Genomic DNA, 15,360 nt, shown 5'->3' on the forward strand with positions numbered 1-15,360 from the left:
GGTGAAACCAGAAAGAGTTAAACCTCCCTCTCTCAGAATTTGATCTTCTATGAAAATGTATCCAAGGCAGGTCTTGGTCAAGGAGATTTATTAAGGGAAGTATAAAAATGAATTTTTATGAATACTAATTCGATTAAAGCACAGGCAAGGGCTGAGAGCCAATGTATCTTATTATTCACAAGCTGTACTCAGGAAACAGAACATTTGCTGGTGGTAATTCAGGGGATACAGAATTAGAGACCTGGGTCAGCATTGGGAGGACTCTCCTGGGCTAGCCGACCCAGTGTGACCCACCTGGGTTCACCTCCAAGCACCTGCTCTTACCAGCTTTGTGGCCACAGGCAAGTTATTTAACTTCTTCGGGTCATAGTTCTCTCATTTGCAAAAACTGGCTAGAGCGGTAACTCCCTCAGAGTAGTCTTATGAGGATTAAATGAACCAAGGTATGTAAAACACTCTGCACAGTGCCTGGCACACGGTGCTCAAGAAACGAGAGCTGTGTCGGTACTAAGAGCTGTACTTTTAGCATCAGATGCTTCTCCTTGGAGACTTTCTGCCACAGGTCCAAAGCCCTAACCACTTTCCAAGGAGACCCAGGCCCTGCAGAAATCCCAGCACAAAGGAAGGAAAGCATTACAGCTAGAAATTTCATTTCCCTGGCTGATGTCTAAAGCAGTGTGGAAGCTCAGTGTACCTGGAAACACAGCCTCGGTGTACCACGTCATCACCCCGTAGAGGAAGGCGTCAAACAGCATCATGGAGACCGAGGTGGTGAGGTTGAAGCCATCTTCCTCCACGGGGCTCTCAAAAAGGTTGTCCCATTGCACCCCAATGCCCTGCTCCTCAAAAAGGGCAAAGTACTCACAGCCAAACCCAAAAGCCACAGGAGACAGCAGGCTCTGTGAGAAAGATGCAGAAGTCACTCATCCATCTCCTTGTTTCTCATTCTCCTAACACTGCTAATGCAAATGTCACCTGGAGAAAGGTGAAGTTGCCAAATGGATCAATTGCGATATGGAAATATTTATCTACAGAGTCCCTTTAGGGGAGTGGGCTCCCTGGCAGCATATAAAATGATTCTATTTATAAGCACTCATTATGCTCACACATTTCAGAAATGCATGTATGATGGAATGTAAAACTTTTAGAATTCTATGCTTCCGAAGGTGCCTCAAGGGCTCAGCAATCCTGTCCCTTACACACACACACGGTCCTCTCAAGCTCCCTGCTCGGCCAGTGATGGCTCAGTGCCATAGGAGCCTGTCTGGGGCTGCTGATGTCTAACGGGTCCAGACAGAGGCATCTGGAGCGTCCTGCAAAAAACTCAGGACAATTCAGTCTTATAGGGACTTGCACCCCCTCGGAGGCCTCTCCTCCTCTGTACAAGGGAGGGAAGTGAAGTCCGGGATTTGCAGGGACATGGAGTACCTGCTCCTCAGTCTTGAAGTTCAGAAAATGTTACTCAAGTGAAACCCCATACTGGACACAAGGGAGACAAGAGTCCAGAAGGAGCCATTTCTGATCTCAAGAGCTTTCAGTTCTATCTGTGGCTACGACTGTGGCGAGCTTAACACAGCCAACAGAGCTGGGAGACAAAAGGTAGAGCTGGCCCCTATTGTCTAAAGGCATTCCCCAGTGTCATTTACCGCATGCAGTGCAGTCTGGCTCCCTAAAAAATACCATTGGATTCAATTCAACCAGTGTTCACTCAGAGGACTAAAAATAAGCAATTGAATAAGACACAGTTCCTGCCTTCAAGGAGCATAGAATCTAGAACTGAGGTTCAAGTCCTGTTGGAAAGAGAATCTCTTATCTTCTGTTCTCAGCTTGGACTATAAAGCAGAAGTGAAATACCAGGTGAGGCTGTGACTGCAGCTACTGCAGAAGGGCCAGAGTTACTCACCGCAAAGATCTTGAGTGTGAAGCCCACGTAGTCTTGCCACGCCACGCACAGGACGTAGGGCAGGTACAGCATGAAGTAAATGATGCCTCCACAGGCTGCCGCCAGGTTGGCTCTGGAGAAGAGCGTGCTGATCAGAAAGCACTGCAGGATGGTCACCACGGCGAACACGGACAGAAAGACAAACACCACACTGGGGTCGCTGTAGGGCAGCAGGTTTCCTAACTGGGAAGGAAGAGACCCAATAAGAGACTGTCAATAAGCAATGATCTATGGGAAGCAGCCAGGGCTTATTCCTGCTCATCTTAAAGACAATACAGAGGAACAGTGCTGTTCATTTTTCTGATGAGTGAACTGAAATCTACTGAAGGGAAATGACTAGCCCAAGACCACACATCAAAGTCATGGTACAGCCAGAAACAAAACAAAGTCCAGGCTTGATATTCACCAAGGTTCATCTCAACAGACAATTTTGTTCTTTGTTTTTCCAAGAAATAGTATCACTTGGATTCTCCTTCTTCTATAAGGACTACGACTCTTGGCACCAAGACAGAATTGTGGGAGACAGTATCCCACATGGCTTCTTCCTCCGAAAGCCAAGGAAAATGGTCAGGCCATCTTAACATCCCCCATGAGAACGTGCTATGGATTCTGGATCCCCGCAATTATCCAAACTCTGTGGACTCTTCAAGTGTCTCTCTAGCAGTTGGTTCTATTTTAGCAGGACCTACCAGCACTCAGCTGTCACAGAGTGGCTCTCACCCACCAGCCACAGGACCTCCACCCGGGCCACATAGCTCAGCCCTGGCAGTCAGACATCAGGGCGTGAGGGGGGCTTGACTTTAGCAAGAACTGCTCTGCCACAGTGTCGGGTGACCCCAGTGAAGTCCTTAACCTTCCTTGGCCTCATTTCCTTGTATGTTAAATGGGTTATTTAGTGAGGATATCACAAGACAGCACACGTATGTGCTTTAAACAGTGCTTGGCAATCAGTAAGCGCTCATTTGTAATGAATAGTAGCTGGTATTAAATGTTACTTCCTTTCCCTTTGCACCCCTCCACTTTTAAAAACATTTATTTTTTTAAACAATGCATCCTTAAATGAAATGATTGTGAAAAAAATGGCATATAAACCTATTAATGTAAGGCACTGTACAGACTCTGCACTGTACAGAGTCCCCTTCAAGGAAGGACTTGTTGTCTGGCTGTCAGCAGACAGCCTCAGGTGTCAACCCCTCTAGGTTTGTCCCAGCTGCAGACAGCTGCCTGGCCCTGGGGCACACCCTTCCAATGACTAATGGAAGGGCCTGGGTCTATGGGGTGTCAGGGAAGGAGGCCTTGGGGTAACCTAAAGGGCTGGACATTTCAGCTCCACGGCAAGAGTGCCCGGGGGGTTGGCCGTGCGTCACAGTTCAACTCTTCCCTCTGCTCAATCCTGTATCCTCCCCATCCCCTCTAGAGGTGTGGATCCCTAAGAAACACCCATACCCAAACTCTGCCTCAGCCTCTGCTTCCAGAAAATCCTAACGTGCAACAATATCTATGCTTCTGAGTATGGTTTTTAGAAATTCTGGCAGAATTACCACCCAATACATCTAGGAAAATGAGTAACTCTGATGCTGCCATGAACCATTGCCAAACAGCATGGCGTAGTTACGCTTGTGCTCACTTGGGACACAAGACCCCTGGGTTCAGTCCTGCTTAGCTGCTAACCAGCTGGGTTGACTCTGGACAAGCTGCTGCCCTTCTCTCGGTCTCCCCTTCCCCAACTATAAAATGAGGGAATTGCAGGGAACAGCACATATGACCCCTTCCCCTCCAAAGAATCCGTGCCTTTCTTCTGCTCACGTGGCCCACGGGGGGCAGGGAGGGGCCGGTGAGGCAGCCTTACTTTCAGGATGACCACCAGCAGGCCGGCGCTCACGAGCAGGGGGATGAGGCTGCTGATGAACCAGGAGAACCACAGGATGCTGTTGTCCAGGCCCATGATGCGCATGGTCTCCTTCAGCCGCGCCTCCTTCTCGTACACGATGCCCTTGATGATCACAGCCACAGAGTAGATCCAGGCCAACGTCATGAAGAGGGGCATTGACCGGCTCATGACCCGCAGGAAGCTGGAAGGGCGGGGGGAGGAGTAAAGGTGAGCGTAAGCCAGGCTCCTGGGCCAACACCTCTGGATCTGCATGCAAGAGAAAGCACCAGTACTGAGCCCGAGATGGGCAGACCTGTGCACCCTGACAGTTGCGCTTCGTGAGTGGGGTGACGCAGTGATGACACTACTAACAAAGTGATGACAAAGAAAACTTCTTTGAGGGCTTGCTTTAGTAACCAGATGGCTCTCAGATGTCATTAAGCTAAATGGGGGTGACTTTAAAGTACTAGAACAAAACCAACAAAACAACACCGACTCATTCTGTCATGAAAGTTCAACATCTTCAAGGCCATCTCACTATCAGCTTGCCGTGCATAACTGTTAACGACAGGTGGTGCAGAAATACCCTTCAGGCAGCTCTTTTCAGTAATACTTCAGATTTCCAAAGCAGAACAGAAAAGGCAGTGAAGTGAAAGGAACACGGAATCTGGGCTCTGAAACTCAAGGTTCAAGGCCCAGCTTTACCACTTACGCACTTAACTGGCTACGTGACAACAGGCCAAGGCTCTGAATGCCTCTGACCTCTCATCGTGTTCCCATCTTAATACATCCTTTCTAGAGTAAATCTTGGCTTAGGGGGTCTTTGGAAAAGTCTTCCTTTGGAAAATACTGGCTAATCTTTCTGAAGGTGAAAAACAAGATAAATCCAGGTGACCTAGAAAAGCTAGAGTGAGCCCTGCAAGGAAATGGGTTGTTCAATGCAAAGCAGGGAGAAATACAAGGAGAGGAACCCTGCTCCTTCTGCACTCTGGATCTCTACACACACACTCTCCCTTACACAACAGAGAATAAGAGAGTTTCCAGAATTCAGAAGAGACATGACATATTTCAGATGCTTGCAATAACTACACCTCTGCCTATTCTCTCTCTCTCACAAGAAATCACTGGCTCCAAAGGCACAGTCCCCACAGTGAGAACCTGGCAGCAGCGACTAAGCACTAAAAGATTATCTAAAATGTCTAAGATAAAAAGGCCTTGTTCGGTTTTATTTGCATTGTTTGAAAATGAGGTTTACCACTTATAGAGAGGAAGAAGAAAAACTGACACAAAGTCTGCTTTTATAGGTCTAGAACGCTGTGCCTCTGTGTTTGGGGGACGTGAGGATGTGTGGATGTGTTTGGCATGTGCTCGTCATGACACATCTTAAACTTGCAGATTGGGCTGATTTTGACTGAAAGGATGGAGTATAAAAAAATAAAAGTTCTGGTAACCATGGACTAGAAAGGAGTGAGGATTACTGGTGACGTGGCTCAAACTGTCAGCTACCTACATCTGGCATCTTATTTCCTGAAATTCCCACAGAATTCCAAAAACAATTTTTTTTTTTTTGCAGTAGCTGCAATCTTGTTTTAACCAATTTTTTGACCCCTGTCAATACACATATAAAATAAATATAATCATTCTGTTTCCTCCCTTGACGTGTGTGTGTGTGCGTGTGTGTGTACACACCACCTGGGGACAGTGTTAACCAGTTAAGCAAAGGTGGTGGCTCGCTGGTAACTTACATGTCATCAACGTAACAGGGGTAAGGCATCTGCTGCATGTAGATGCCAGTTTTCTTCTCTGTGCCCGTCAGCACCTGGATGATTGCCTGCTCCACCACATCCTGCAAGTACGCGAAGCCCCCCCCAGACATACCGCATATCCTCAAAGGGGTCAGCCCGAGGACCGGGGTCCCAGTACCTTAAATCAAACCACAGGCGATCAAACATTCCTTAGAACCATACAATAAAAAAAATTCAGTCACCCACAATCCTACCACCATTACAGAGCCACTTTTCTTATTTCTGTATCTTACTTTCTGGTCTCAGCTGACACATACACACGTTTTTAAATAAATATAATCAGAATGAGCAAACCACTTGTTGGTTTGGGTTTTCCCCCCTCCGTTAGTTCCCTAACATTGCAACAAGTACACGGGCCACAATTTACTTAACCATTCCCTTTTATCTTGCTTATTTGCTCCCTTTTATAGAAAGGGATAGTGCTAGCACAGAGAATCTAATGTCTTTTTTTCCTGTTGATTTAATTCCTCAGGACTAATTCCCTTGAATGGAAATGCTGAACCAAAAGATAATGATATTTTAAGACCTTTGAAATAGTTGTCTCCACAATGAATGAGCCAGTTACACCAAAATCATGCCACCAATTTCAGTTATACTTTGTTGGAAATTTTTACCAAATTATTAGTTAAAATAAAGTACCTCCACTCACATTAGCTGCTCTTGACTTTCCCAAGACTGGCTGGTATGATGGGGGGATTCAGCTTACCCATCCTTGATCTTATTCGTCCTCTCCACATTGTCAATATCCATCCGGATCTTGTACTTGACGTGATGGGGCAGCTCAACACTGCCAGGAGCAACTCCAGTGAACACGATCCCAGCCCAGAACTTCCGCTCATCCAGTAGCTCCATGGACTTGTTGATGAGCAGAACCTCTGTTGCCACTGGTTCCAGCTTGTTCAGGTTCACACACTGAAGGAAGAACAGCCGACATGAGAATGCCGATGGCCAGGAAAACAAGCAGTGGCCAAGGCAGAATCCATGCTAAGAGAGAAGCGCTCAGTGCATGACTTTTTTTATCCTCCCTCTCTACTCCTCTCTCAAGTCATTCTCCAATATTCAATTGAAAATGGGTTGTTTTGGTTTTTAACTGCAATTTAAGGGAAATGTTGGAAGTATTTAGAGGTAAGTTACCTATACTGATTTTTGTGGAGGGAAAGAGGTTTAAACCTCATTTTCACTTCTGTTTTCTTAGTTAATTTTGAGTCATAACAACTAACCAAACAGAACAAAAAAACCTTTCATTTGTCCCTATTAAGTCACATCATTTTTAGGACTCAATTTTTAAAGTGTAATCGGTCCTATTAGATTTTAGGTAAGTTTCATAAGTAATGCTTTTTTAAGGGAATGCTTTGTTGCCATTAGGTATTGGGATATCAAAACACAGGAAAACCTAGAAAACGATGGATAGAGACATTCTTGAGTCAGATAGAAAAAAGCTAGAAGTTAGGTCTGTTGATTTACTCATTCAGTCATTTAACTAACATTCATTGAGTACCTTTTTGTACATTACACCCTGTGTTAGGTGGAGGGATACTACTGTAAATAAGATGACACATTATTTCTAAACTTTACTCCAATCCAAACCTTATTGCACCATCTCAGAGAAAGAAGCCAAAGCCTTTTCTAAGAGGTCCGCAGAATAGATTCTCACCTCCATGAAGCGAGAGATGGTCCGGATTGCCTGGTTGGTCTCATTGAAGGCTTCTCTCCAGGTGTACACAGAGCCATTAGTGGACTGCACTTCTTCTGGGTGCTTGGCCAGAAATGCCACGATATCTTTGGCTGTCCAATCTAAGCCTTCCAATCGCTGTTCCCAAAAGTGGTCATTGCCTCTGCTGTCCAAAAGCGTCTGCCATTCCCATAACAAAGTACAAGTAGTAAACACCACTAAGTCTTGATGAGCACTATATGGTTTACAAAACCCTTTCACATACATTGTCTTTCTTTAAAATCTTCATAGAACACTGTGAGATAGGTAACCCAATGTTTCCATTTTACAGGTGAGAATACTGGGCTCTCGGATTCTACTGCACCTTCCCACTACATTATATCTTCTTCCTCTTTTGAGATCCAGGCTGATGATTCCTCATAAAGACCCTAATCTCTAGATTGAATTAAGCCACACCTACTTCTGCTGTTTAGTTTGGGAAAAGAATTCTGCTGTTAAACCAATATGATCTTTTCCAGTTGCGGGATGCACGGGTCATGATGCAAAGGAGGCCTGTCTTCCATTTCTTATTCCCTAGCTGGCTGGCTCTCCATGTGGGTCAACATGGAAGAGAAGGAAAACCAATCTGGTGCTCAACCAGCAGGTGCAGAGGACCAGGGCAGAGGCCTGCACAGATATGCTGCCAGAAAAATGGGTCTGTCTCAACCTCAGCTCGTGGAAAGGAGAATCAGCTGCAACTCCTTTCACACCTTTGAGAACATACCTGAAGCTCTGGCTCTACTGAAATGGAATCCCTACGGAGCCAAACTCTGCTATTTTTTAAATCAGTCTTATTTCTACTAACATATAAGTTTTTTCGCCGTGTGGCTTCATATTTTTTATTATAAAGGGAGCATAATAGTTTTTATAGCATACATAAACTATAATTTCATTAACTATTCCCATACCGCAGCATTTAGTCTAATTTCTCACAATAACAATTATTATAGCAATAACATTCTCTCTCATATGGTGACTTTTTTCTTTAAAATTATTTCTGTATGGGATACATCCCTGAGGGTGTGTGAAATGCAGATACACAGCATAACACATTTTTTATGGCTCTTACAATTTTCATTCCAAATTGTTTTCCTATAGGGAATAACAATTTATACTGTCATCAGTTAAGATATGTGTTTTTGTTAACAAAATAGGTACAAAATTGTACCTCACAAAGGTTCACAGGGGTATGGGTTAGTGATTCTGAAATGACTTGTTTGGGACTGGAACTGAGCAAATAAGACCTGAGTGAAGACATGTGGCATTTGGGGTGAGGCCCTCCCTGGCCAGTGTGGCTTCCCAGCAATATGGCCAAGGAGGGCAGCAAGGCTGGAGAGACATGCCCAGTGAGATCACTGATCACATGGCCGTTCTAGAGCACGAGAGGGGCCAGGAGACCAAAGATCCCCCTCAGGAGCAGTGGCCAGGGAGAAAGCAGAGGCTTGAGATGAAGGAGACAAACAGCAGCTCAGAAAGGAGAACAGTTTAGTATCAGTGGGTTACATGACTCAACGGAGAAGCGCCTCCAGATATGTGGGGTGACGCGACGGGTGTAGACAGAGCCAGAGACAGCAGAAGATAAGAGCTACCACAGAGTAGAACGGTAGCTGTCGTGGGCTGGGGGAAACAGGGAGGTCAAAGGGTATGAAGTTTCAGTTTTGCAGTACAAAGAGTTCTGAGGCCCTAATGTACAGTGTGGTAACTATAGTTAATGATACTGTCCTGTATACTTGACACTTGCTGAGAGGTAACTATGCGAAGTGAGGGACATGTTACTTAGCTCCATTGTGGAGATCATTTCACAACGCATACATATATCAAAACACCAAGTTGTACACCTTAAATACATACACTTTTAATTTGTCAATTACACCTCAATAAAGCTAAAAAAAAAAAAAAAGAAAGAGCTACCCCAACAGACGCAAAAGTCTCAAGCATTGCCTTGTGTACCAGACGCAAGGCCGCAGGGGGTACAGAGGACTGAGTGGCCCAAGCTTGTGGAGTGAACAGTAGAGAAGAGAAAGCAGCTGGAGGAGGCTCCTTCGACCTCCGCCCGCAGGCTGATGAGTCTGCATTTGGTGTCTCAGCCTAACCAGCCCCCTACACGCCAGGCCCCAATACCCACTGGCCTGTTGGACATCCCCACCGTCCACCAGCTAGAAATCAAGAATCATCCTGAAGCTGCCCTCTCTTTCACCCCTCCACAATCAAGCAGTCACCAGGCTTTGCCTCCAGCCAATGCCTTGGCCACCTACTTGGATAGCCTCCGCCCTGGACTCTGCCTTCCACCTTTCCCCTCTTCAATCCACCTGTCAAACCAGAGTAATAGCTCCCCTTGCCTAGCACCCTTTCATGGTGCTCCAGAGCTTAAAGTAAAGGTCCTTGGCTTGACGCCCAAGGCTCTCCAAACCACATGCCATGCTTTTCTCCCCAGCCACAGCTCCTCCATTTCCCATCACACATCCTGTGTTCTCCAGCAGGAGTGCTAATGAATGCCATGGCCATGTTGGCAAGCGCCTTGTCCCAGAAGAACTGAGAGCCTGTGAGCTGCTGGAGCATCCAAGCCAAACCGTCTATTTAAGAGAAGGGGAAGCATCGTTCTGCCTACAGACTAAAACTCATGGAGTTCCTTCAACAGGGACCCTCACCATCCTCTGAGACGCAGAAGGAGAGAAGTCCAACAAGTAGAAATGTACATTCTAAGGAGAGGACCAGGAAGAAGACACCTGAGACCACACCTAAGTCTATGGCACTGTCTGTGGCTGGACCACTTGAATCCCTTTTGGAGGAGAGACTGGAGTCCAACAGAGATCCATCCTTGAAGGGCATAAGTTGTTGTTGTTATCATTATTAGTCAGAAGTATTTAGTCAATCCATACAAATTACTGTTCATGTTTTTCTGACTGAAGTCCCTTGGTTTTTAAGGCCTCCCAATTTAAGAATTAAATTGCAAGACTAGTGCAATAAAGATGACTCCAGCTTTCCCCTCATTGGAAGACCACCTGCATATCATCCCTCCCAGGGACATCAAGGGACAGTCCTCAGCCTGGGAGAGCACCTCCCACGGTAGATACCTCCTCTAACACCCAGCTGCCCCTCCGATCAATGAGGTGTCAAGAAAAGAAACCTGGCAAAATCCATTCGTGCTTCTTAATAGCAGCAGGAAAAAAGGAAGAGGCCTCTCTCACCATGGAGAGAGGAAATAGTCTAATGATTCTCTGACTCAGCCCAAGGCAGGATGATGCGATTAAATGGCACTCAGACTCAAGCAAAGGAGACATTCCATGCTCAGACTCCTCCGCTTTTGAATCCAATTGTCTCTAGAGCATTTATCCCTTTTCAAGTGGTTCTGAAGCACTAAGTACAATTCCCCTCCATGCAGTAACAGCAGCTCTACACTCACACGGTGCCTCGGGGAATGGGTATCTCAGGTCAGACCAGACCTTTGCTCACACACACCTCTGTCCAAGACCCACTAGGACATAGTAGGGCTAAGTAAGATGCTGTGGCTCTAGAGCCAGAAATGAAAATAATCAAGGTCCTGTAATCACCAAACTCTTGCTCCAAATACCAGCCCTAGGTTTCTTGGAAATCTGATTTTGACTATCAGACACATTGATGCTGATGTGAATGAAATGGTGTGATTTGTGCACCGTCACCTGTAGCTCTGCCAAGTGATGGGCCTGTGGCTTGAGCGACGCTCAGTACGTCTGCACTGGTTCAATGTAAAGAATCCTCATCTCAGTCACTTCTGGGAAAGTAAGGAGCATCAATCAGGTACCCGGTAATCAGAGGGACACTCACCCGGACAAGGTCCATTTCTGGGCTGCTCTCCATGAAGGTCCAGATCTTGGGGCTCAGCTCTTGCCACATGCCTTCCAGATCATGAAACACAGCCAGTTCCTGGAAGGTCTTATTCACCTGGGGTCAAACGGGGAGCCAGGGGCAGCAAAAAAAAAGAGAGGGAGGCAGAGACATGAGAACTCAGCTGCTCCCTGAAAAGATGTTCCATCACAGAAGCCCTTTTCCAGTCCTTCCCATTCCCAAGAAGTGTCTGCCTGCAGCAGTGATTCAAATACCCAAGGCTGGAGAGCTGGCCCTCAACAGTCAGCTTGGGCCTGAGTCAAACTGGAGGTTCTCACTCTGGAAATCCCAGAAGAGCCATGAGTATACTCAACACATGCCATCCGAAGCCACCTTTATATTTTTGTCCATAATTCTAGGAGGATTCTGTAGAGGGCCTCTTGGGCCCAGGCAGCTTACCTCAGCCATAACCTGCTTTGTGACCGGAGTGTCAGGTGTATACAGGATCTTCCCAACAAGCAGGGGCTTGAGAGCTTTCCATATGATGCGGGAAAGAGGACTGGACTCCAGATTCTTCATCAAATCATTGCAATAAGGAGCTATGAAGAGGATGAAAGGCAAATATTTGTATGCATGCTAATGTACTTGTAGGAACTAACAAGAGCTTTGGAGCCAGCTGGTCAGTCATGGGTTCAAATCTCAGCTCTGCCACTTAATGGCTATGTAACAACATCACTTGTCTGAGCCTCAGTTGGCTCCTCTGTAAAAATAAAGTTAATGACATCTACTTGGCGGAGATGCAGAGAGGATTAACTGAGATGCTATCTGTGCAGCCCCTAGAACGATGCTTGATAAATAATCAGAGCTTATTGTAACACTGACGATGGATAACTCACAACTGAGACAATATGGAAAAATGTTTTTTATTATGCACAATCCTTTATAACTCTAAATAGCTTGCACCAGTCCTCACCACTCTGTTTTTATTGGAAACAAAGAGCTGAATTCAGACTTTAGTTTTCAAGCAGAAATTTTAAATTTCCCTTTAATTAATAGGCCTCATCACAAGTATATGTAATAAATGTAATAAACATCCCAAACTGAAAAATCCAAATTTATAACAGACAGTAGGGTTTGATTATCCAGGAGGATTCCTGATTTTTAAAAAAATTTCATTCTTGGTTCTTTTAGATACTAAGTGTCCTCTACATGCTACAAAGATAATTTTTTTTTTCAAGAGGATTTTCTCACAGTTATATCTGTTGTGAAAATGAAGGTTCCCTTGGGCTGACTTACAAAGTGAGGGAGCAGAGGGGACGGCATTTCAGAAAACCGCCTACAGTGCCCTTCCCTTCAGGCTCGCAAAGCAACCTGCCATGTCTGGAGTGCTTCACTCCAGACAAGAATAAAAGGTTCTTGCGTCACAATAACGCACAAAAAGCCACCTCACTCAGTGTCTGAAAGGCACACCTGCAGTTAGAAATGGAGAAAGGCTCACTTGCATCATATTTTCAATGAAAACGATGCCATTGTCTAAAACTATAACGCTGGCTTCTGGCTGCCACCAGGCACAGGACACACATCCCCACAAAACTGCCCAAGTGTGGGGAACAGATATGGAGTTACAAGGTTCTTCAATGCCACCTTGCAGCTAAGAACCACAAACAGCAGACCACATGTCTCAGTCTGATGGCACACACACACCACCATGAACAGGTATTTTGGAGGCCACGTGGTTTACCGAAAAAAAGCATGGAGCCAGGCAGATCTGGCTTAATCCTGGCTCTTGCCAATTAGCTATGGTGTGGCTTTGACCAAGTCGCTGAACCTCTCTGAGCCTATAAAATGTGGGGTTATAAAACCTTCCTCGCAGGGTTATTTTAAGGGTTAAATGAGATAAGTTAAATAAAATGCATAGTACATAGGAAATGTTCCCTAAATGTTATCTTTTATTATTGCTGTTGTTATTGTTAAGTCTTTATTGTAAAGCATACCTCAAGGAGAGGGAGGGGAGAGGGGAGGGGCAAGGGAGAGGGGGAGAAGAAGGAGAAGATACTTGATCACTTTGGGAACCACCCTCCGACATCCCCCAGAAAACTGAGGGATTGGCTTTCAGTCATCCATTCACTTGATAAACACACTGTACGCCTGGGATGTGCCAGGCTCCGTTCACACAAGTGGGGACAGTTCACTGATTAAGATTCCCTCCTCTAGGAGCTCAGTCTGGGGGGCAAACAGACAGGTAAACAAACACCCACCACTGCTACGTAGGGTGAGGATAAGCACGAAGAAGCAGGTGCCACAGGGGCCGCGGGGCTGAGCCTGGGACCGAGGTGGGCTGGGCCCAGGGCTTGGGTCTGCACGGACACTCACTGGTAGAATTGTCATAGAAGGTGCCAGCGTCGTCCTCAGTGCCGTTGCCTCCAAAGAGGGCTTTGTAGTTGTTGTCCTCATACCAGTTAAGGGACTTTATCTTCAGGCCCCCACCCTCGGGATGGCCGCAGACGATGCGGGACACGGCCTGGTAGATCTGGGTGGGGGAGCTGGAGCTGTTCGCATTGGTCAGAAACATCACCTCCTGCCGCATGTCAGTCCAGCTCCTCATGCTGAAGAGCTGGTGGACAGATCAGGAGGAAAAGCAGAGGGAAGCGCGGGGCAGGTTGAAGACACAGAATAGGAATGAACAGGTTAATGTCTTGACCTCGCCACAGCCTCAGCCCAGAACATGTCTTGTCTGACGTCACCTCTCAGAGGGGCATCGCTCTGTGATGGGATTGTCAGAGCCTTGCTACTCCTCTGTGGTCCAGGCACCAGGGGCATCGGCGTCATCGGAGAGGCCGTTTGAGGTGCAGATTCTGGTCTATCTATCTACAGTTCAAATCTGCATTTTCACGTGGTGCCCAGGTGACCCCTAGACACATTAGAGACTGAGAAGCACCACTTAGCAGTTAGGGGAGCCCCTGGTGACGGGCTTTATCTCATTCGGATGATCACTGAGTTTACAGAAGAGGATGCTTTCTTTGAATGACTATGTGTTCATAGGCGTACGTCAGGAACTGCTCACACCCTCGGTCACTGCCTCATTTCTAAAACACCTCAAACTTCAGTGTGGAAACTGAGGGGCCCTCTGCCCCCGGGAAGAAGAGGCGCTGTGTGTGAAGTCCCCATCCTCGTCTCGGCTGAGTGTCGGGCAATGGAAAGAGCGCATGGTGGGGGACCGAGTTTGAATCCCACTTATGTCTCTCATTAGCTCACAGCTTTCAGAAAGTCACTTCTCTGAGGGCCCAACTTCCCATCAAGATGATGAAGCTAAAACAGTGTGGCGAGGAGAAAATCACACGATATTTGACGTCCCAGAGAGGGCCCAACACAGAACAGTCCCTGCCGGAAGATCCAGATGCCCCAGGCAGCGGGGGGTCTGAGTCTGGGACTCACACGTGACCAGCTCTTTGTCTCACACACCAACGTACTCCAGCACTGTGCGGACTTCTTGGCCCAGTGGCTCTTATAATTCAATATTTATAGAGCACTTTGTATTTCCACACATTTCACAATAAATCATTAAAACATCCCTACATTCCTTGACATGTCACTGCTTGTCCTCACCGCCTGGAGGCCTGAGGCGTGGTGAGCAGAGGGGAGTGGCTGCGGAACCCTGCACTTGCCCCCGGGCCCAGTTTTCCATCTCACAGAGCCTGCTGGCTCCGGTGAGTGACAAGGTCCTGGGCACCACAGAGCCCACATTTGCCTTCTGCCTGCAAGGGGAACCAGGAGCCCCAGAGGCGGTCAGAGGTCACAAAGATTCCTTCCTCCAGAGGGAGCATCTAACACCGGGAGAACACAGTTAGGCGGCCCGCTTTTCCTGACTTTACCTGTATGAAGTATACAGATGGGGAGGGGAGAGGTAGTCAGACCACCTCTCCTTTCCTTGGTGGGTGCAACAGCCCTAGAGATTTGTTTGTTTGTTTGTTTTTTCTGTTTTTTGCGGTATGCGGGCCTCTCACTGTTGTGGCCTCTCCCGTTGCAGAGTACAGGCTCCGGACGCGCAGGCTCACGGGCCCAACCGCTCCGCGGCATGTGGGATCTTCCCGGACCGGGGCACGAACCCGTGTCCCCTGCATCGGCAGGTGGACTCCCAACCACCGCGTCACCAGGGAAGCCCCCTAGAGATTTTTAAACGACAGCAAAAGCCACTCACTTCTCTTTCTCACCACCACCATCCCCCAAT

General features: G+C 46.9%; 1 protein-coding gene across 1 annotated transcript in view; it reads right to left on the reverse strand.

Annotated features, from left to right (window-relative positions):
• ABCA1 (ATP binding cassette subfamily A member 1) overlaps positions 1-15,360 on the reverse strand; it is a 135,645-nt gene that overhangs the window by 39,829 nt on the left and 80,456 nt on the right. Inside the window, 10 exon segments of the mRNA XM_029203213.1 lie at positions 695-899; positions 1,904-2,125; positions 3,792-4,014; positions 5,558-5,679; positions 5,681-5,735; positions 6,324-6,529; positions 7,272-7,469; positions 11,133-11,249; positions 11,592-11,731; positions 13,506-13,746. Of these exon segments, the coding sequence (XP_029059046.1) occupies positions 695-899; positions 1,904-2,125; positions 3,792-4,014; positions 5,558-5,679; positions 5,681-5,735; positions 6,324-6,529; positions 7,272-7,469; positions 11,133-11,249; positions 11,592-11,731; positions 13,506-13,746 (1,729 nt within the window).

Source organism: Monodon monoceros, unplaced genomic scaffold (assembly GCF_005190385.1).
Source record: "Monodon monoceros isolate NGI ecotype Baffin Bay Population unplaced genomic scaffold, NGI_Narwhal_1 Super_Scaffold_5, whole genome shotgun sequence".
In the NCBI taxonomy this organism is placed as follows: domain Eukaryota; kingdom Metazoa; phylum Chordata; class Mammalia; order Artiodactyla; family Monodontidae; genus Monodon; species Monodon monoceros.